Here is a 22618-nt window from a genome sequence, read left to right on the forward strand (position 1 = left end):
ATGCACACCTTCACTACACTGATGGCTTTCAGCAGTACCCTGCTGATGCTGCGTCAGAAGATGTAGTCCCACAGTCTCCATCTAATTAAAGTATTGCTCTCTCCAAAGTGACATTATTTTCTCAATTTCAATGACAGCATTTATCACTCAAAGTGTGAATGGAGCTCCTCTGGCTGCCCTACAAACATTAAGTACTGGCAAGAATCTGATGAATGCCAGATGATGATGTGCTGCCTTAATGAGTTCTAATCAGAGCAAATACTGCCTTTTTAACCATCTTACAGTACATGCATATACAGTTATCCAATTGGAAACAGTGTTGAAACACAACCCTTTGAACAAGTGTGCAATAGACAAAATGGAGCCTCATTTAGGATCTTTCCTTGTCATCACAAGGTGAATAATTCTAAATTTTCAGTTTTGAGGAGACACAAACCATAATCCAATATAATATTAGCTTACAATTTGCAACAAGTTTTAAGAATAGCCTCATCTATAAAAAGTGCCTTTCTATCAGAAATGAGCTATTTTACTGAAAATCATAAAAATAATTGAAGAGCTTGGGTTGGAAAGGGACTTAAAAGTCATATTGTTCCAACTCCTCTGCCACAGGCAGTGATGCCACCTACCAGACCAGGTTACTCAGGGTCCCATCCAACCTGGCCTTGAACACTTCCAGGGATGGGGCACCCACAACTGCTCTGGGCAACCTCTTCCAGTGCCGCCTCATCCTCTGAGTAAAGGTTTTCTTTCTAATACCCAATCTAATTGACCTTACTTTTAGTTTAAAACTTTCCCCCTTGTCTGAATCACAATCTGCCTGTGTAAAAAGTCACTACCTCTAAGACTCAGAGGGTTTTCTGGTAAAGGTTTTAATTAAGTAACTAAGGTCCTTAATTAGAGGAGAAAAAAATGCTAATTAGACCTTTTAGAAATAATTTAGTAATTGAACAGAAGAAAGAAATGGAAAATTCTGTAGAGAAGACAGTAAACCTGAAAGAGTTGATAATTGGACATCAATTTAGCAAATGGAGAACCAATGAACTTTTCAACACTGACAAGTAATCCAAAATTTCCCATCTAAAAGTAAGGAAAGGAAACTGAGGCAGTTTATCAAATCACATTATCTTGACTATTTTCTCCTTCTCAAGACTCTTCTCTGTGATGACAAAGTCACCAAAAAAATTTAGTTGTAACAGTAAACGCCCACTGGCATCCGCACTACCTGATCTAGCATGCTAAAATATGGATGCTGAATCAGTGTGTAAGAACAATCAAATAAAATCTGGAAACAGGTACAATTCTGGGCCTACCAAACCAAGGGATGCAGACAAAAATAATCTGATATCAAACAATTTGGATTATTAATGGAAAGAAAAAGTTTCTCATTCTCTCTCATGTTGTGTCAGGAAACAATTTTTATCAACTTTCTCTCTGACAGGTTCAGAAAACCAATGGACAGTACTCTTCAAAGGAGAATGTTTCTGGACTGAAAAATCTAATCTGTGGAGTAAAAACACTTTTCAGAGCATCTTCATTACCAAAGCATATGGAGACAATATTTTTAAATATCTTAATCATACAGCAACTGACAGCAATCAAGAATATGAGTCAAAGAATTCCAAAGACAAATATGGAAAAAAAAAATTGTTTCTTTCTTTTCAATTCAAAGACTGACAATCCATCAACATGTTTGATGAGATGCTGCTTCTATAGGAGAAATTGATTCTGTAATACTGTGCTAGGCTGCTTATAGGTGAGAAACAAACAGCAGACAACATCACTGATGATGTGAATAACAGGTTTACAACACATGACAAAAATAAGTGACAGGTAAGGGTGGATGCCTAAGTTTAAAATGACGTACATCTTTCCCCAAATGCAAACAGTTGAATCCTTAACTACAGTGGCTCGCCACTTGTGGAAGATGGAGTCTCTAAGCAGTCATAGAGTGAGAAAATTGCACAATGTTCTATACACACTTTGCCCTAAGGCTCACAGCTTAGCAGAGGAATTCAGGTTTTATTTCAGACTGACACTAGTCAAGTTCATTAAATTGACATCAAGTAGTAAATGGCTTCAACTTATTAACAGGCTTTGCATGCAAGACTGCCTGGTTGTTATCTCACCAAGTGAAAATCAGATGCATATGCTTTAAATTCATTCAGAGTTGCACACTGTAATACAAAAAGAATAATCAAAGTCTGACAAGTTCTGAAAGTCCTCCAGATATGGATGAATCATTCCCTTTCCTCTGAGACTGATACTTGGAGCTAGATTTTTGCATGCCTGTAATAACTCCTAGTGCTTTTGAGAAGGAAAGAAGAAAGATAATGGGTCTTACACCCCTAATATAACAAATAGCAATTAACCACCAATGTAAATTGGATTAATTCTTCTGAGCTGAATAATTCCTTTTGTGTCCAAGAGTGCAAGGTTAATGTAAGCATCTGTCAAAGGAAACAGTGACCAAGACTTCAAGCAGCTTTGAAAATGGCTGGTGTTTGCAGAGGGAATTTTGTATGGAAATCAAATAAGGTGATAGGAAGATCTCTGTGCAGCAGGATTCAGAACATCTAAGACCTCAAGGTGCACAAGAATCTTCAGCAGAACAATCTTCAGGTAATCTCTGTAAAAAAACCAAGCTTAGACCAATTAGACTTTTAGGAAACCCTGGGTAAATGGCAACCAGGAACAACAGTCACAAATGTGAGTACTGAACAGGCAGATATTCTGGAATCTTAAAAAGACTGTAAACAAGGATACTGATGCCAGATTATTTTCTGCTATACCAGAGCATTTGGCTTTCCTGAAAAGCTAGTGGGCAAAAATACAGATAAATATAAAGATTAGAATTGTTTGTGTATACATTTTTGTCTACACTTAAAAATCCATCAGTTATGTTACATTTTTGCACATCAATTTTTTTTTTTTCATTAGATTTCAAGTCCTTTAATTGAGAGCCATGACCTGGAGTGCTTAGGGTCTTTTGATAGCTATTGAAGTGACCAGCAAAAGACGACTCATAAGAGCAGAGTAAATCTGATTTCATCTCTTTATCTCACGGAATGGAAAATTTTCTATCAATTCACTTGGGCATTGTTAAACTGGAAATGCATGTCTGCCACACTCACTGAAAGGGGTTCCTGGAGGCTGATTATAGAAGAAATGAAAATTCTGAGGCACCATAAAATATCCACAGGACTGTGTGTTGGCTCAGTGACCCTAAAAAAGGATTTTCTGTACTGATGCTTAGTTGGCACTAAAACTGCAGATGAAAAAACCTGGGACTGTTGCAGGTAACCAAATCTAGGGAAATCTGGATCCACAGGAGGAATTTTTCCCAGTCTGCTAGAGCCAAATTTGGTAGTCTCCAACAAGAGGCGACTCCTCTCATTCCAGGCTGATATATAGGAGCCTGCTGTGGTTCTGCCCCTCCAAGACCATGCAGGAGAAAGGCAGAGCATTATTCCTTTAGGCATGCATGGAAACACATGGCCATCCATACACGTAAGCAGTGACAGCACCTTTGCCAGAACCCACATAAAGCAGAGCACTGAGGTAAAACAAGTAGAACAGACAATCCAAACCTGATTGTGCCCTCCAGCTGACCAGGTCTGGAGTTCAAGCACTCTCAACAACCACTGATACCTCAGTGTGGACTTTAAGCCCTTAGACCTTAAGTCTTAGGCCTCCTAATGGTTCACCAGCTCAGATTTCACATTCTTCCAGGAGCTGTCCTGTGACCTGTCAGCTTGCAGTTTGCTATTTACAGGCACACACAGAAAATACAGGTCTTGTCAGCAACTGGAAGACAGTTGTACTGGTCCCTCAGTCCAATAGTGTATCTCTCTCTCCAACAGCTGTCACACAGACCTCTTACTCTGCTTGTTTCCTAGTCTTACCTGAAGTTAGCTGATGGCTCACACAGATTCAGAAAAGGTTGGGTACTTGCATGGAAATCAGATTTAATAATCCAGAATGGGTTGTGGTGATCAAGCACTGGATTTCATCAGACCCTTTTATGCTCCTTTTACCCCTGCTTTTCCTACTTGTTATACTCCTCAATTGTTCTCCTTCCCCTCCTGTGCCAGTTCTGCTGAACAACCCACAGCTAGCCTCTTGTTTTTATAAAAAAAAAAAAAAATTAAAAAGTACAGAATTTTCTTACTCTAAGGAAATTTCTGCTGATCCATCTTGTTGGGTTTCATACCAGGAACAATCTAATTTTCTCCCTTTTATGGTCTCAGGAGCAGCTAGTGATCCCCTGCTCCACCTCTCACTGTTCTTTTGGTGACTGCATTTTAATAAAGTTAGTGTTCAATTAGATACCATAACAGAAATCATGTTCTATGAAGAGATCATTTGGGGAACATCTGCTCACTGGTCTATGGAATAGTGCAGATGGTAAAGAAAGTATCTAGTCACCATGATCATAAGCACATCACCACAATTACTAAGACTGATAAATAGGCAGCCATCAATATAGCTGGATGAAAGTGATCAGAAAAGCAGACAGACAGCATGACATGCTTTCCTCGGCAATAAAAGTATTTTATACTTCAATTATAGCCTTTTCTGTCAATTTTATTTCTTCTCTTCTAATTCTTCTTAGAGTGTTTATAATATTTAATAATGGCACAGGAGGAGGGACTTAATGCCTAAATAAATACCCCATGCTAGGCTTGCGGAAGTGACCTGGTGTTAGATTTTCCCAGATGTTTGGCAAGAGTTTATCCTGTTCCCAATGACGGTAGAAAACAGTGATCAGAGATTTTCCGGAGTTCAGTTTTGATGGGGAATTAGTTAAAACAAACTGATGTTAAGGACAGAAACTACACAGTGATATCTGCTAATTTCCAGGCATTGGAAGTCTGGTCCTCATGGAAAATTCTTGCTACTGGTGGAAACTTGAATGTGCAAGGAGATTATTCCAGAAAGTCATTTCATTTGAGAATACAAGAAGGTGGACTTGCACACTTTCTCCCTCCTTTAGGAAGGATTCTGCCCTACAGTCAGATCTTGCAGGAAGAATTAGGCCTTCCTAGAAGTGGTGATACAGAAAGGTTTAAATTTCAGACCTCAAACTGCACCAGCAGAGATAAGCTCACAAAAGACAGTAAAGAGGCCTGCCCTTGTCCTTTGGTGAATTATATAAGATAAAAGTGGAGAGATCAAGGTTGAATACTATGCATAATACTGAGGTAAAATTCTTTCTAACCAGAGCCAGTAGACAGGTACATGCAAATGAAGACAGATAAAACCAAACCAAGGAAAGTAATTCACTGCTGAGATGTACATAATTACAGAAAAAAGAACACAAGAGACATAGCTGTATGTCCAACGGAAGACAGTCGTCTGTACTACCTACTCAAGCCATGAGTCAGCTACAAGTGGCTGCTGCTGTTACAGGATGAGAATGTTTCATAACACCAACACAGGAATGGAGCTTGCAGACAAAGCAGTCTTTACCTAAAAGCTTTCTGCGACACATCTTTGTCACTGTATCGTGAAAAAAATATTTGAAGGAAATTAAGCTGTAAAGTGTCCTGACATAAAAACAATGACAGTGCTTGCCTGAAAGCAGAGAGTATTTGTAGGTAAATAAGAAATGGAAACATTTTTCTTGAGTAGCAAACACGAAGTTCCTGCATAAGAAAACCAGTATAAACTACACAGTAGTAGAAGAAAGAATGAATTAAATGTAGTGTTTTATGCAAAGCTGGGAAGAAATAACATGTACCTGAATATCTCTTCAAATGAAATACAGTAGTAGTGTTCACCCCTTACTAAATATATGTGGTAAGGCTCTAAACAAGATTTTGTGTGAAAGGAAGAGGAAGATATCTTTTATTTTTCCTTCTGTGGCCACCATAAACCCCGAAAACCGTAACAATTTTGTACGTACTTGATAAGTTCACTGTGGCAGTTACAATCAAAAATGATATTAGAGTTTCTGAGCTTGTCACATATGGGCGTGAAAAAGCTTCTAAATGGCAGTAATTAAGCCAATGTCAATTTTCTGCTTTTTTGAAACACCAAGTTAATTATGTTTGTTAAGGTGTGGTTACATGTAGCATAGCAATGCACAGTATAATATATAGCTACAGTGAGAAACATGCACATGCATTAGAAATGAACACACCAATAAGGGGCAAATGCAACACAATAATCAGACAAAAATGGCTGTATCACCAACCATAAATTTTCAAAGAAAGTGTGTACTGATAGAGATTTAGTAAGAAAAAAGTACTTGTACGTGGTGCAAGAAAGGGAGTTCGACTATCTCCCACATATTTGTGATTTTATTAACTGTATTATTTTTCCTCTAAACGACTTCTCCCAAAAGTAACAGCCATTTGAGCCATTGAATCCTGGCTCTCTGCTCAAGCCTAGGCTATAAATCCAGTTATATAAATTAACTAAGTCAAGACAAGGTATGAAATAGGAATCTGAAGAAGAAAGTGTTTGCCTGGCATGGCATCTACTCTTCAGCTACGTCGTTGACGAAAAAATATATTATTACTTCCTATAAATCCTATTTCTTTCACTCCTATATTGATATATCATGCTGGGATTCGGAATATAAAAAGGTATTAATGCTTATTTTTCCAAAACTTACAATAAATCTAAAGTAGTCTATTTTCAAAAAGAACAAAACATTTACTGTTTTGACAAGTATTAATAAACTGTGTTCAGTTTCATTCTCAGCTAAATATTCCCTTCATTTTAAAAAATGACATGAATTCAGTTCTTGGTTAACAATCTGAGGAAAAAGAAGACAATATTAGAAGATGATTCAAAGAGATATTCAAGCCAAAAAATGCTTGCAAGGAGAAAATGAACATATAAGCAGAATTAGTTACATCTAGTAGAAGAAAAAGATGTATGTAGAAATTTTATCAAAAATACAGTAAAAACATCCAAGGTCTGAGGAACACAATTATCAATAAATGGGGTGAGTATAATGTAAAGTGAAACAAAATTTGCCCAGCTCTTACTACAAACACAGCTCACTTAACAAACCATACTGTAATTGTGAATAAAGCTTTAGTATCCATCTTAGGGAAAAAAAAAAACCAAAAACAAACAAACAGAAAATATAAACCCAACCACCTCTCCCCCAAGTCTCTTCCCTCCCCACAAATACAAAACCAAAAAAGCTTCAGCAAAACACATCAACCTGAAGTCTTTTGCAGAGGCAGTATCTGAATGCATATTTTTGACTGATTAGACGAGCTAGAATTCAAGAGCCAAAACCCAGGCGGTGTTAGGATTAAGAACATATTAGAATACAGACTGAGTATGCCAACAATTATTAAGAATTATTAAGAATTTCACTCTATCCATGCACTGGACATGTGAGTTTCAGACTTCAGGACATGCATGTGGTTTAACTGTCATTACAATTTACTGTTCAGGGTGCAGTTGGGGAAGGAAAAAAGTATTTCAGAGATATAAATTAAAAGAAACTGTTGGTTGATACAGTGATAACAAAAGCTCTCCACAGTAATTTCACCAGTGATGCACAATTATTTTAATTAAAGAACTGCACATCTTACACTTGACATACTTTTATGGGGAAGTTCCACAAAGAGCAGAAAGCATCCTGTTCCTCAGAATTGTTTTTAAGAAAAGATAGAATGAAATCTTTTGGAATACACATTAGGAAAAGTCTGTAATGGCAAAGATGTCAAATGGTCAAAACTTTCTCCTCCAGTGGCTTTCATGTTTCCTGAAGTCAATAAAATAGGGCTTGACAACAAAATCAGGGTCAGAGTATGAGTCACACCGTAGCTGATTACATATATAAACTGCATATAATTTCACCATAATTTTTTCTGACATGGTTATTTTTAAGCTATTATAACAACTACCTTCTGGGTAACTGGACTAAAAAAAAATATGATTGTATGTGTAATGAAACAGAAAGAGTACTACCCTTACTTTAAAACTGAAACAGTGGCATGAATCAGAAAATGTTACTAATGTTCAGGTAAATTTTGAAAAACATAATTCTAGAACATTCTGAATATATGAATGGGGAATTCCAGATACAACACCAGAGAGAAAATGTTTCCTTAAAACCTCTTGCTTGGCTCCTGGGGCTTGTGCGTATTGGATCAGTTAGGACAACAAGCACCTCTTGGACTGCGCCTACTCCCCCATAGTTCTGATTCCATTTTCTTCGAAGTCCTTTCAAGAGTGTGAAAGAACCAGTTCCCCTAAAGTCCTCTGCAGCCATTTAAAACCATTATAAGCTCAGCATGAAGAGTTATGGGGAAAGGAAGGTGCTGGAACACAGGTATCCAAAACACCTCAGAAATTTTTGATTGTAGTAGGCAACTGCCCCTTCTCCTTTGAAAGATTCTCAGTAACTTGCACAGAATCTTTCAAATTTGTAGGAGAGATGATTTAAACAAAAAAAGGGAATTACACTGTTATTCTGCTGAGATGATACCTGACTGGTATCACAAACAAATTAGCAAACATATGCACAGACACATGTAAATATTTCACTAAATAGGACATTCCAGAGTTGTTTAGGTTGCCTTTACTCTAAGTGAGTAATTGACTCAAAATATTACTTCAAAAGTACTTCAAAATATTTTCCAATGGAGTGTTTTGGTCTGAAGTAGCATCTATTCTGAAACTGAACTTGTGGCCAACCCCACTCAAGGGGGGCACTGTACTAGTTTGCAGAGCAACCTCAGTGTGTGTGGACCAGTTTCATTTTAGAAGGAAGTAACCAAGGAGCTCCCCATGAGGTACGGCACTAAACATGCTCTAACCCATCACATCTTAATTATGGTCTGAACGCATGACTAACTTTTTACGTCTGTTCTGACACAAAAATAGACTGCATTGAGCAGGGACTAGAGCGGAAGAGTTCCAGAAGTACCTTTTAGTGAGTTATTTTATGGTTCTACAGAAAACACCAAGACTGCTCACAGTGTCACTGCAAGCACAATGGTACTAACTGATTTGATCCACTGTTGTTTCAAATTATTTTCTAATGTAAACATAGATTTCTATATCCAGCAATTCTTACTTACCAGCTCCACAGTCTAATTTAATACAACACAAATTACCCTGGGTACTAAGGAATTTTTGGGTGGCAGTACAGATCTCTCTGCGGGTTTCCTCTTGTAAAGAGGGATTAAACTGTGCAGTTCTTGTTGTTGTCACAACCAGACTGCTGCTGAACTCATGTTAGCTTGGGTAGCTGCACATCACACTGATAAATGCAGTTAATATGCAGCGTGCATTATACATGATGAGGAACTAGAAAATCATAATGACATGTACAACCTGAAAAAAAAACCCCACTGTCAATCATTAAATGCTGAAAATTAGCTTTAAGCTTGATATTATCATCCTCTCACAGTGGTTAATGATATCCATTATAAACCAGAATTAATTCCAATTTATCTGCATATTCATTAGCAGCTTGGTATACAACCTCTCATCTTTAGGTATGCAATGATTTTAAAATATACTCAGCACTGTCATCACGTCATACTGCCTCAGTACAAAGATGTACTTCTTATTTTGTCCTTCTTGAAAATGATAAGAAAAAAACAAAGAGAAAATACAAAGAACTGAAAGAAAATTGAGGTTATTCAAAAGACTAAGACACAAACCAGCAAACTGAGATATGTGCAAATAAAAAATACCCCTACAACAAAATGGTCTCAACTTTCCTAGAATCATAATGAACTGAAAAGGTTTTTATGTCTGGCGTCTAAATATTTCCACTTGAATCTTATTTCCTAGGAAAATTATATTTAAAAGAGGTTTTTTCTTTCTACCCATTCAGCTGAAATAATTTGTCAACCTTTGTTTAGACTCAGTTAACATTGTTAAGAAGCAGAACTCACACTAATTAGCAGCTTTTAAAGCTTGTTCAGTAAAAAAGTAATTAAAAAAGAAAAAAAGAGACTTCCACAATGGTACCCCCACTCGTGTGTTGAAGTGTGAGTGAGAAAGTAGATATGGATTTACATGAGGAATAGTGAGAGATGAAGTCTTTACAATCAGATTATGCAAGCAAGAGGACAAAACTCCCTTGGAAGCTACATTTCCTTAGTTCTACAGCTCATGGAATAATTTCTTTACTGAGTTCTTTGCTGCTGCAACAGAAATAAATATTTACATCTTAATTGGCAAAAATAATCCAAACAGTGAATCCTACCACATCTGTTCCACGTCTTCTTTCCAACAGCAGTCGGAAGACATTAGCTGTAATCTTGTTATCTTGAACACCTTGTCCAAGGCCACGGTTGTCATCCTGCATAAGCCGGCGATCCATGATCACTTCCAGCTGACCTGAAAGAGCAACACAAGGATTATACTAGTAACAAGAATATGTAAGGTTCTATTAAACATAAAAAACCTGCCCTAAAATTTAACTTACTCTAAAAAATCATATTATTTCTCTTGAGTTTGAGAGAGTAAGCACTGATCAATATTGTTAGGACTGATTATGAAAAGAGTTAGTGCCACTGGACTGTGGCTGTATATAACCTGCCAAAAAATTTTCACAAGCCCTTCTGCAGAATGTCCATCAATTTTTACTTTCAGAGTCTAAATAAAAGTTTACTATGAAAAATTATTACTATTAACTACTATTTGCAACAAGGATACTTGGAAGTCAAACATCCAAGATGAGAATCACTCCCAAGTAGCAGCAGCTGTATGGAGAGACCTTCTGTAGAGGAACTGTCTTCACCTTGTACTCCATTCTTTTGTTTCACATTTGAAGTCAGAAGGAAAAATACGTATCAACAGCAGTATATAATTACTCACAATCACTTCTTGTACAGGTAACTTCACTTGTGGGAGTAGGAAAAAACTTTGCACTGCATAAGCACTGAGCATTAAGTTCTGCGTTTATACTGAACTGCAGCATGGCCACTCAAAACAGCTCTTTAAGCATGATGTTAAATCATATATAGCCTGATGGACAATGAAGCTCACATTCTTTTCAAGGGTCTATCTCCAGAAGGAAACCAGATTGGGGCACGTAATTAAGGCTGTTATGTTTTTTGCACACTGAATCTTCAAACAAGCTCACTTGTTTCCTAAATAAAAATGGAAGACCAAAGAACTTGTATCCTGAATAAGAAATTCACAATTTAAGCTTCTAGAAAAGGCTGCTTACTAAGGCTGTCTTTCTTATACTTCAGTGTTCTACAAACACTTACCCGATTTTCTTAAATACTTGTTCTTCCCTTCCCTCAAGTACAAACATATTTTGTTTATCCAGGACAGAAATCAGCTGATAATGAGTAAGAAAAAACTGCTATTTTGAACTCAGGTACTGTTCACATAACTTTCAGATGGTGGGTTATGCCTTGAGACACACCTGTGTCTCAGACACAGGCAGATAGATACTGAGGGTTGCTTGCCTAAACTGTAAGATTTTCAAATTTTCTTCCATGATCCATCCCTCTGAGCTCCTGAAAGACCTTCAGAAAAACGTCATGAAGCATATGATATTCAGCAACCACTGAACCTTCAGCTTAATTTTCTGTTCTTTTTTGAGGAATCCAGCATGCCTTCTGGACAAGGTAGACAATTTAGTAATTTAATGGAATATTACTTAATGATAACAAATCAGATTAATTAATTCTCCTTTTTTTCTTAGTGGGACAGAGTAAATATTTGATGTTGGTGTATCTTCAATGACATAATACAGTTTGCCAAAGAGTGACACAGTCAAGAAATCAATGTCATGTCAGGTAGGGGATACATCTGTTGCTCTTCTATTTAACTGGAGTAGGTGAAAAGCCTCTAATGTATTCTAACAGATTTGAAACAAGTGCTCACAGAAGGTCAGTTTCTCCCTGATGCTTAACTGCAAAATGTCCAACAGTGCTAGCCTCAACTTCCCTAATTTGATGGCAGAGAGCGGGACTGTCTGTGGATTTAGATGGTGCATTTTTCTGTGACTCAGAGAATAAGATTGTTAAAGAATAAATACAGACACCATTATCAGGTAACAAAGCCTCTGCACACTAATTTAATCTCCAATACCCATTTAATGCGTGCATAACAACACTGGAGGTGTCAGGGTCATTCACAAGATCAGACCAATAGGAACTGGGTTTCCAGCAAGGGGAGGGAAGAAAAAATGTGGTTTGGGTCTTGTATCCAGTAGATTTGGAACAAAAGGCTGGTATTTTCCACTGTGGTTTTATTAAAGCATCACTGTATATGTCAGTGTTAATTCCCTGCCCTAAAGTGAATTAGGTTTGCTAATACTGCCACTAATCCAGCATGGTATTCACCTTTTGTCAGAACACAGTATTTATGACATTTTTCTTAAAACAAACTGGGAAGTAGGTGTTGGTGCAGTTTCTGATGGACTTTTCTGAGTATTCATTCCATTATTTTTTGAAATCATATACATTTAAACTGACAATATATATTACAGCAAGGAATTATACATCTTAAGTTATGAATTATATACCTTATTTTGCCCACTACCTCTAGCTTTATCTCCTCCATTCCAATAGACTGAATAACTGCCCTCTGTTTCCAGTCCTCCAGGCCATTCATCATACCCTTTTCTGCTCCAAGGAGCAAGACTGTGTCTCTTTTGGAATTCTTAATATGAATTGATTTTTCTTGTCAATATACTCAAAGTACTCCATTAAATTTGTGAGGTATGATTTTGTTTCAGAAGTATGTTCACTCGTACCCGGGGTCATATTTATCCTTTATTTCACTAACACTAATCTTCAAAAAAGCTGCTGGTGTTTTTCCTTGACAGGGAAGTTAGGCTATACTGTATATACCTTAAGACTAGTGCTATCTACACTAAAGCAAACAAAGAGAACAAAAAACATGATCAGCATTCTTCTTAAGTCCTCTGCTACTCTGCTAAAGAATAACCCCTTTAGTTCTGCTACTTCATTCCTGAGTTCCACCAGAGTTCTTGGGTGAAAAATAGCTGGTTCTGACAATTCATTGCTCCTTCTGTCATTTTTGCAATCTTTTTCCTCTGTCTCTAGTTTGAGAGGGATCTTTCATTGAAGATGACAGGATCTCATGTGGGACCAACCTCTTCCTCCTTGCTTAGGGACATATTCTAAAACTTTTCAGAGTTGGAAAAATTTACTTCTCTCTTCAAATGCTTGTAGGTAAGTATGGAAATCTCTGAACGAACTATTTCAGAAAATCATGAAGGAGAGACTTTTATCTTATCTATCATCTTATATTTACCATTTTTCAAGCTTGCAACACCTAGAGACTGAGCTGAATGAAGTGTCAAACGAACACCAACATCTTGGATATAAGCCATGGTAGTCATAGGATAGATATTTGCTTGAAGAGGCAACTTGCTCATCGTCAGTCTGGGCTGGATCTGCATTATGAACACAAACTTCAACAAGGTACATTCTTTTTACGCAATTAAATTTCAAAGACATTTTCAGACATTTATCCCATGTGCTTTGGAAGAACAACCATCACGAAAGCATTCACTCAACTGTATTATTTAGCTTTTTGGGGAGATTTGTGGCTAAAATTACCACTTTGGAAATGGTAACTTCAATGTACTTTTACATCAAAGAATATTAAAAAAAAATGTGAAAGATTCATCAAGAGAATCTACAAAAAGGAATAATCACAGTCATAAAATGAGAGAAAAATTTTTCCCCTCTAGAGAGCAAGCAATGAATAGATTTAAGGTAGCAGAGAAGGAATTGTTGGTTTATAATGGGAATTCATTGAAGTGCTGTTGGAATTCTTGAATGCTACATGACAACTGAGTAGTAGTATTAAAACTATTTTCATGTTTAAATATTCATTGTCTCCAGCAAAATACAGTACTACACAGTAACTGGAAAACCAGTAGTCTTTTACTTAGGACTCATGGTCTCCTGTATTTGCAAAACTACTTTTAGCAAGAAAGGAACGTAAGGAAGACCAATTTTTCTCTCTTTTGTGTGAGCTGCACAGTTCAAATTAAGACAATAGTCCCACTACATTTCCTCAGATGCATTAACAATAGAAAAAGCATAACACATGCAAAATACATCACTTATTTCAAACACAGCAATAAGCAGCTCTTCACCAGATCTGGTCCTTATGTATACTTATCACTGTGTTATCCAATGGCTCTAACGAAATAAACAAAGCGGAGGGAAAGAAGGTATGCGCATATATAAGCAACCACGTGGTGACTTGCTGTATTATAATTCTTACATTAAAAAGCATATAAAGGAATATTCAACAAACTCCTTTAAAGCACACACTTACTTCTTCATCTGGTCTACATAAAATTTTATAACAGATATATTTTTAAAAAGCATTTTTCCTTTTAAATTATTAGTGCAGTTTAACGCGAGAGTTTGTTTAGTATAAGCTCTTTATATTTAGACAGTCAAAACCTGACACCCTAAGCTTTTACAATTAAAAGATGGCAATTACCTGATATCCATTAAGATCAGTATAGAATCTATTTTGACTGTTTATGTCAGATGAAATTCTCATTGCAAGTTCACGGTTATATTCTCCTCTAATGTCCACAATATTGGAAACTTCAAGAGACTGTCCTTCCAAACCTACATGAAAAAGACGCATTTAAAATCTCTAAAAGTGATTGCCACATGTATAAGAATGACTGTGCTCCCAGAACAGAGTGATCTAGTTTTTGTTTTCTGTTTATCTAACCAGATATTGGAAGACAGTTCAGTTATGTGACAGATGATAGAGCAGTATTTCTAATTTGGTACAAATTGAACAGACAGTCTCATTGAAAGAGAGCACTGAAGGGGAACAGGAGCAATACATGGCAAGAACCAATGTGGGTTCCAGTACATCAGTAGGAAACAGCATACAACTGTTAAGTGCTGTCTTTAAATAAATATGCTGGAGCAAGACCTGGTCGGTCACTTCTCCCCTTCACTCTTAAGCAGCTGTCACCATTCCCAGACAAGAATGAAGTTACCAGCGTCTTGACAGAACGGTTCAACTGAGCAGGAAACTGTGAGCAGCTGTTTTAACCAAAGGAGCAATAATCTTCCTTAAGGACAGTGAATTAAGAATTTTCAACTAATACAGCCACAAGCAGGACACAAAACTTTGTTGACAGGGAAAGGATTCGTATTTATTAAAAGAAGGATTAGGTGTCTGAAAATTTGGACAAGTTGTTCAGCGAGATTTTTTTTTTCTACGGTGCCTTGTACTGAAAATTACATACCTTTAATAATAACCTGCCCTTTTCAAACAGTTCAAGACACAATCTGGAGTGGAATCATACCATCACTCAGCATCACCACTTCTACCCTTTCTGTAGTCTAATGGGACTAATGACTGTGAAAAGAAATGCACCAAGCAGAACAGAGATACGTATTTGTTTCATCTATTTTAAAATCTGAATGCCACCTGCAGAAGTACAGCAACTGTTAAAATGTTAACATTTACCAATGGCTATTAAACTTCAGTGCTAAATGGAAAACATTTGGTTCAGCTAATCACATCTATTTTCCCAAACCTAGTCTGGAAAATGTGGATTTATACGCTCCACTTTTGATGCCCCCAGTCATAGATCTTCCAAATATTTAAAGTACTTTTTCCAAATATTTAAAAGCATGAGTACATTGAAGAAGAATACAGTATTTTAGCTTAGAGTTTCATCATTTTTGTACTACATAATTTGAGATAATACAGAAATACAACTATGAAGAAAATAAAGCATATGAAGCTTCTGATAAAAAGATTCAACAAAATCATGCTAATATCAAAAAGAGATGCCAATGTCAGCAGAAGTTAAAAACCACTCAATGGTCAATTACTGAACAGCGCTGTCAACCCAGAGTATCTTCTCCCCAAAATCAAGAGAATTTTAAAGCCAAAAGGGGTAAAAGCTGTTTTTTTCCCCAAAATTGCAGAAGAAGATGTAGGACTTGAAAGTACTATCCAACAGCTGGGTTAGCCACACAATCAGGCTTGCTGCCCCTTGGCAAGCAGGCAAGTTACAACAGGAGATCAGGTCCTTACTTGAAATCAAAACACATTTATACACATGCACATATTGATTTTTTTCCACGATTTGTTACTGTATATATCTAGTATCTAGACTTCAAAATATCTTATTATAATTGACATAATGCTTTATAAATAACTTCCCTTACAAAGCCAAGGAAATAGACCTCAGCAAAACAATGATGCAAAGCTATCAAATTTTAAACTTTGAGAATGAACACTTAAAGAAATTGAAATAAAAACACACCAAAAAGCAAACAGACAATATATAATATATATTTTGCATCATTTTTCCTTGTCAAAGCTAGAAGCATGGTACAGGACTTACACGTGTACATATTACATATGTAATGGTGTAAGTATTGAAACATCATGATGAATTAAAAATTGTCAGAAAAGCCAAAGGAAAAAAGTAGACAGTACACTCACAAGAAAAGATAAACTTAAGTGTTAGGAATTGGCAATTAAGTGATTTTCACTGACAACACATTTTCTGGTAACTGTGAAAGGGAAGTGAAATACTTCTAGTAGGCATTTAGTAGCGAATTAAACAAAAAGGAGTACTACAGAAAAATCTACTTTACAATAACAGCCTCACCCTAACAATCAAAAAACAGGCTTTTTAGGGTCTTTCCCTCCCCTTCACTACAATAAATATCCACCTATATAAGTTCCCTCCTTGCTGAGAATTTTAATTTACTGAAACTCACACAGAAATGTAACTTTCTTTCCACATTCTTGGCAACCTGGTACCTCTTGACCTGAAGGTACCTTTTTTCCTCTAAGCTGATTTTACATACTTGTCACTTAAAACCAAGAAACCATAATCTTAAATATGAGTCATGTTTCCTTAGGATCTTCAACAACAAATTACTATGCAAACTCTTGGTTTGTGTTTCTAAGGAGTGTGAGCTAATGTTTGATCCAGAATTACTTTATCAGCTGGCAACTGAACTCTGATCAGCTTTTGGCATATGTATAAAGTCCAGCAACTTCGAACTTCAATGTACACGTCACAAAAATGAGGCATCCGAATCAATTTTAGTTCTTTAGTTCTAGAGTGAAATACAGTAGAAGTAAAATGAAACAAAAAACCCCCCAGAAATCAAACAGATGATGTCAATACTACTTTTGAAACCTAAAAGAAAGAATGAAAAGCACAAGGAAGACTTTGAAAGTACTAACAACTTCCCTTTTTTTTTTTTGAAGTTGTTTAGGAAAAATAATTAAATTTGATAAATAAGACTTTAAAAAATATGCAGAAAATTTGACTCCTACAGTAAAGTTTCTAATACAAAACATGTCAGTTCCTTCAGCTGAAAACATTAACCAGTGCTTCTTTATTTCAGAATTCCAGTAGATACAAATAATAAATAACTGAAAATGTATGTTGCTAAACCACACAAAGATACACTTACGCATGTTAACTCAAGTTTCCATGGGAAAATAATTGTATAGAATTGCACCATGATTTCCTCCTTCTTTTACATTTTTCAGTGGCCAATTTTATCTAGTTTGAAAGGGTAGAAAATTTCCAAAATGACTGTTTACCAAGAATTTCCTTGGAAATCAGTAGCTGAACAGTAAAGAAACAAAAACCTGAAAGCCTTACTGAAGAAAACAAGGGAAAACTGGTATGATGTTATTTCCTAAGAAACAAAAAGTTGATGTGCGGTGCTGGTGCCTCTCAACAGACACAGCCAACTCTGTCACAAGCTCTTCCAAGCAGATAAAGGACATACAAAGGAAGGTCATAAACAACTAAAGCCTGGAGTTGTGATGTAAACTAGACTTCTCTATTAAGGCCATTAATATATATTGTACATCCATCAGTCAATGTGAAACTACAAAAGAAACTATGTTTTTACCTTACCTTCAAGATATTTCTATTTTTTGTCTGATTTTCAAAATGTACCGCTATTTACAGCATCCAGATGAGTCAGTAAAGTCTGGAGAGATATCTCTAACAAATCTGTTAAGTACACCAGCTTAATAACTAGCATGATACTCAGAGAGAAATCACAGTGCACTGGAGTCAATACAACTTCAGTCTCATGACCTCTGCACTAGTGCAGACAGAACTGCATTTAAACATTCAAAAGGCAGGTAGGATCCAAACCATAGTGATGTAAAATAATTGTCGAGAGAGACAGAATTTCACAACTCTTACCCTGAACTTTATACAGCCGCATGGTATGTGTCATGTGGTGAAAAAAACAAACAACTTCTGAGAAAATCTTTCCATGAGTAACTCTTATGACAGGTGGGTCTGTAAAAATATAAGGCTACAAAAATAAAGCAGAAAGTCACAGTAAGTATTTTGGAAGTTTTGCCTAAATGTAGTGCCAATAAATCAAAGCATTTAATAAATATTAAAATAGCATTTTATTTTTTTAAACCATTCCAGATCTAAAAACCTGAAGATTAAAAAATTACTCCTAATCTGAAATTCAGCAACTTCTCTTCAGAGTCTCACATTTTCTTTAGGTAAAATTAGGTTAAGTCTCATTACATATCTCACAAGTATTTTATGAGGATTAATGGATACAAGGTCTACAGACAAGCACATGAATGCATTGATACTGCATTTGGATTGAGCTCTTTTGCAAGAAAAATTTTAACTGCTAACCAGGAATTAAATACTGTAGTGTCATAATTTGTGGCAGGTGCTTTAACCACCTCTGTCAGTGGTACATTGTATAAGGAAAGCCTCCCCTACTCTGCCTTGTGGATCAATTTCCATATCCTTTTGAAAGTAGAAGAGAAAGCTTTTTCTTCATCAGAAACAGCTACTGCCAGTAGGAGGTCTCTGGAATGCAGGGTAAGGCTGGGAATCCTTACAAAAAGCCAACAAGGACAGTGGCTTACTACTCATGGTTCCCACAGAATAGGACAAATTTTGCATATCAACAGTCAAACCAAAGAGATGAAGAAAATTATTTTTCCATGTAGTCACAGCATTTAGAGTCTTGGCTAGGCAAACGACAACTTTTTTTTAAAACACAGTAGATCCCAAACTAAACTATGTGCACTAGCTGGAAATAAATGGATGGCTGTAAAGGTAAAAACGAATTAAATATTGACAATGTACAAGCCAAAAATGAAAACACAACACACGCAATTACTTCGATAGGGAAACAACTGTAAATAAAGACTTCACTCAAAAAAACCCCACCACAAATGCTTGAAAAACAGGTTATTCAGAGGGATGTAGGCAGAAAGCTCTCAGAGGGTGGCTGTCTTACTTCTGTATATAGCACGGCCATAAGGACAGAGCACGGTCTTTCTTGAAGCAATGACACCAAAGATCAAACATATCTTGAGGAAGAGCAGAGATCAAACTTACAAACATACAGAAAAAACATACTAGAGAAGAACAAGTACAGGTAAATATCCAACATTCTTTGAAATATAATTGTATGTATATTTAGAGGGAAGATTTCAAGAAGTATTGTATAATAGAAAAAACTGAAAGAGACTTTCAAGGGCTAAAAGCCTGCGTTTTCTATTCACATACTTATTCTTAGAGCTTCAGAATACTGCTTAATAAAAGCTGTGCCAGAGCTCCAAGAGGCAACTCTGCAGTTATCAACTACAGGAATTTTGTATACAGGATTTTGGAAGAAAAATCATATCTACTTACACCTTGATAAGATTGTTTGGTTTAGGGACACAGGGCTTTTTCCTACTGAAAATCTTATCCAGTTAATCAATAGAAAACCTCAAAAGAGTGTTTTAGACTTCTTGACAGTCTACAAGAAAAAACAATGGAATACTTCCATAGGGTCTCATCTTGTCAATAGGACAGACAAATGTTATCTATTACGCAAAACCCATTTGCTAGGTGAGAAATACAGCAGAAATATGGTATTCACGGGGCACATAAGCCCAATGAACTAATATGCTGAGATAAAAGAAATTTGAAGACCAGATCTCAAGTTAGAACCTCTTATTTCCATGAAAAACTGACAATATCTGTAACAGTAGACTGAATTCTCCCTTTCTGGCAGAAGAGATTCTTATTTGCTTTTCTATCACACATAGGTAGAGAAGACAAACTCATTTAACCTGTGACTACATGGCTTCTAAAAGTTAAAAATCCCACAGGGGAACTGGATGACCGACCAAATGGTGGAATAATCAAACCCTTCAAAATCCTCCCTGCAGGGTACAGCAACATGAAGGTACTCAAGCTAGCAAAGACAGACTGAAACAGCACCTAAAGGAACTCTCAGAAAATGAACTGAGAAACCTGAGGCCATCAGGACAAACAAATTACCTGTGAACCAGGAGAACGTTACTTGCACAGACAGCAGACTGCCAAATATATTCTGTTATCAAAGTAACACAGAGCTTACAGTCTGCAGTAGTTCATACGAGTATTTCCTGCTGGGCTCTCACTGGAGCTAGCCAGCAAAATGGAGAGATGCTGGATGAGTAACACAGGAAGGTAAAAAGCTGTGCACTTATTAGAAAAAAATTACCTGAAGTAATTTCAAAAACCAAAAATTAAAAAAAAAAAACCAACAAAAAACAAACCCAAACACTTGGAAGAACTCTTTTCCATTGTGTTTTTTAGTACAAAATACAAGTGCGATATTGACAACAGCTATTAAAATACACAGAAAGCTGAAATGAGACGGATATATCTGCTGTCAGATTCTGGGATATTGCCATAAACATTAAGTTCACACACCTGAGCCTCCAGGCTGCACATGTAGCCAGATCAGCTCTTCGTCTGAAGATAAAGGCAATCACACAGACTGTTCTGAACGAAACAGAAATATGAGCTGATGAAAAAGGAACTTTTATTTTGAAGATATTGCCTGAAACTAATCAATTTTTTAAAAACAGTAATTGGTGATTTTGCTAGCACATGCATTGAGTTTGCAAGCCTCCAATTCAGACACAGTGCTAGGAAAGGCACAAAAGAGGAAGGCGGCTTACAAAAGCAGATGCTATAATGTAGTCTTGGAGATCAGACAAGTTCTTTCTGATAGAAAGAGTGGCAATATGATGTATACTCAAGTTCTCACGGATGACTGATGTTCCCTGATTGTTGAGCAAGCAAGAAAAATGAAGTAAAAGTATGGTAGTGATAGAACAGGGAAGCCTTCTAATTGATTTAGTACTTAGAAAAGCACACTAATCCTAGAAAGTGATTTGTTGATAGTTACCAGGAGAAATACCAACAGCTCAGAACGTATAGAAAGATAACTGCCCAGGTTTGCCACAGCAAAAATTTCAATCAACCAGGCTTTTAAGCAGGAAAACATCTTTATGCATTGAACTTGCAATTGTTCTAGTATCATTGTAAAGATCCTTGGTGAGATGCACAGGTTTGTGAAATGATCCTGGTCCTGGATCTGAACTACAAAAGTTCCAGTTTTCACATCTTTTGATGTGAAAGTCTAAGGCAATGTGGAAAGAACAAACAATGATAGAGATATTTGGAAAACTGATTTGACAAAGTCCTGGTCTCAATTCAGTATTAAGTCTGCTTTGAAAACAAGCATGGACTAAAGGACCTTCCAGCATGAAGTAATCTGTGATTATTCACACCTTGAATTGGAATAAAAATATGCTGGTCTCATATCCAATGGTTAAGCTGAAGACTCCACTTTCTAAAGAGTTAAAATAAATAGCTGCTGTAATATTTGTTCCACTCAAATCCACTGGAATGATTTCCATTGTAAAAGATCCAGCAGCCTGCTGAGGCAGTTTTTGTTGAGCCTGGAAATCAGTATTTTTCAGAAACGGGACAACAGAACTATGGATCAAAGGGTTCAGAAATCATCTTTCTGTACTCATATTCAAGAGAAATAAGACAACCTTCCTTTGGAAAAAAAGTGGGCAAGAAGGTTGGAGAGAAGCTAGCAAGGAATTTTAAGGGAGAATACTTGGAGCAAAATAATACCTCATGGATCCCTAGGGTATATTAAAACACTTAACATCAAAACAGGTGCCAAAGGATGGACATAACTGGAGATATACCTTCACCAAAATATTTACTGGCTTGTACAGAAGATGGCATGGCATATTGCAGCCTGGAGGCATGAAGAATGGGCAATAAGCTTCTTCCCTTGTAGACAAGTAAAGCACTCCTAACCATTTTAGTGTGGCCAGAAAACTTCTGGTAGTGCAGCACACTGTTGGTCTGGATGCCAAAAAAACTACGCCCAGGGGAAAGTTTTCAACCACAGATTAAATGCTCTGGATAGGTCTGAGATTTAAAAAAAAGACCTCAAGACAAAGCCTACAGGAAAAGGTGTTTTTCAATAGCAGATTGCCTCTTATTTGGCAGGGTTTGAGATTAGACTGAGTTAATATCATGTATTTTAGCTCTAGCACTAGAGATCCTGCAAGAGGGGAAAAAAAAAAATCTGTTTTCTTCCACATTCTGTTAGCATATAAGTACCTATGGGAACTAGTACATACACAGAATCACAGAACCAGCTCCCTGAGGGAGAATCAGAATTTCCTAGTCTGGGTGTACCAAAACCCATCACTTTGATAGTGAAAAAAATTATTTGTAAAACAAAAATCAACTACTCACATTGATCCCACAAACACTTAGCATCTGATGCTTTGGAAAAAACTGCTTTGCTCTATTCCCTATTGA

General features: G+C 36.6%; 1 protein-coding gene across 1 annotated transcript in view; it reads right to left on the bottom strand.

Moving 5' to 3' along the window:
• MAN2A1 (mannosidase alpha class 2A member 1) overlaps window positions 1–22618 on the bottom strand; it is a 111957-nt gene that overhangs the window by 11997 nt on the left and 77342 nt on the right. Inside the window, exons 16-19 of the mRNA XM_032095476.1 lie at window positions 18167–18281; window positions 14440–14573; window positions 13231–13372; window positions 10196–10329 (exon numbers count right to left, since the gene is read on the bottom strand). Of these exons, the coding sequence (XP_031951367.1) occupies window positions 10196–10329; window positions 13231–13372; window positions 14440–14573; window positions 18167–18281 (525 nt within the window). The remainder of the gene's footprint in view (window positions 1–10195; window positions 10330–13230; window positions 13373–14439; window positions 14574–18166; window positions 18282–22618) is intronic.

The sequence above is a fragment of the Corvus moneduloides genome, chromosome Z, assembly GCF_009650955.1.
Source record: "Corvus moneduloides isolate bCorMon1 chromosome Z, bCorMon1.pri, whole genome shotgun sequence".
Classification (NCBI taxonomy): domain Eukaryota; kingdom Metazoa; phylum Chordata; class Aves; order Passeriformes; family Corvidae; genus Corvus; species Corvus moneduloides.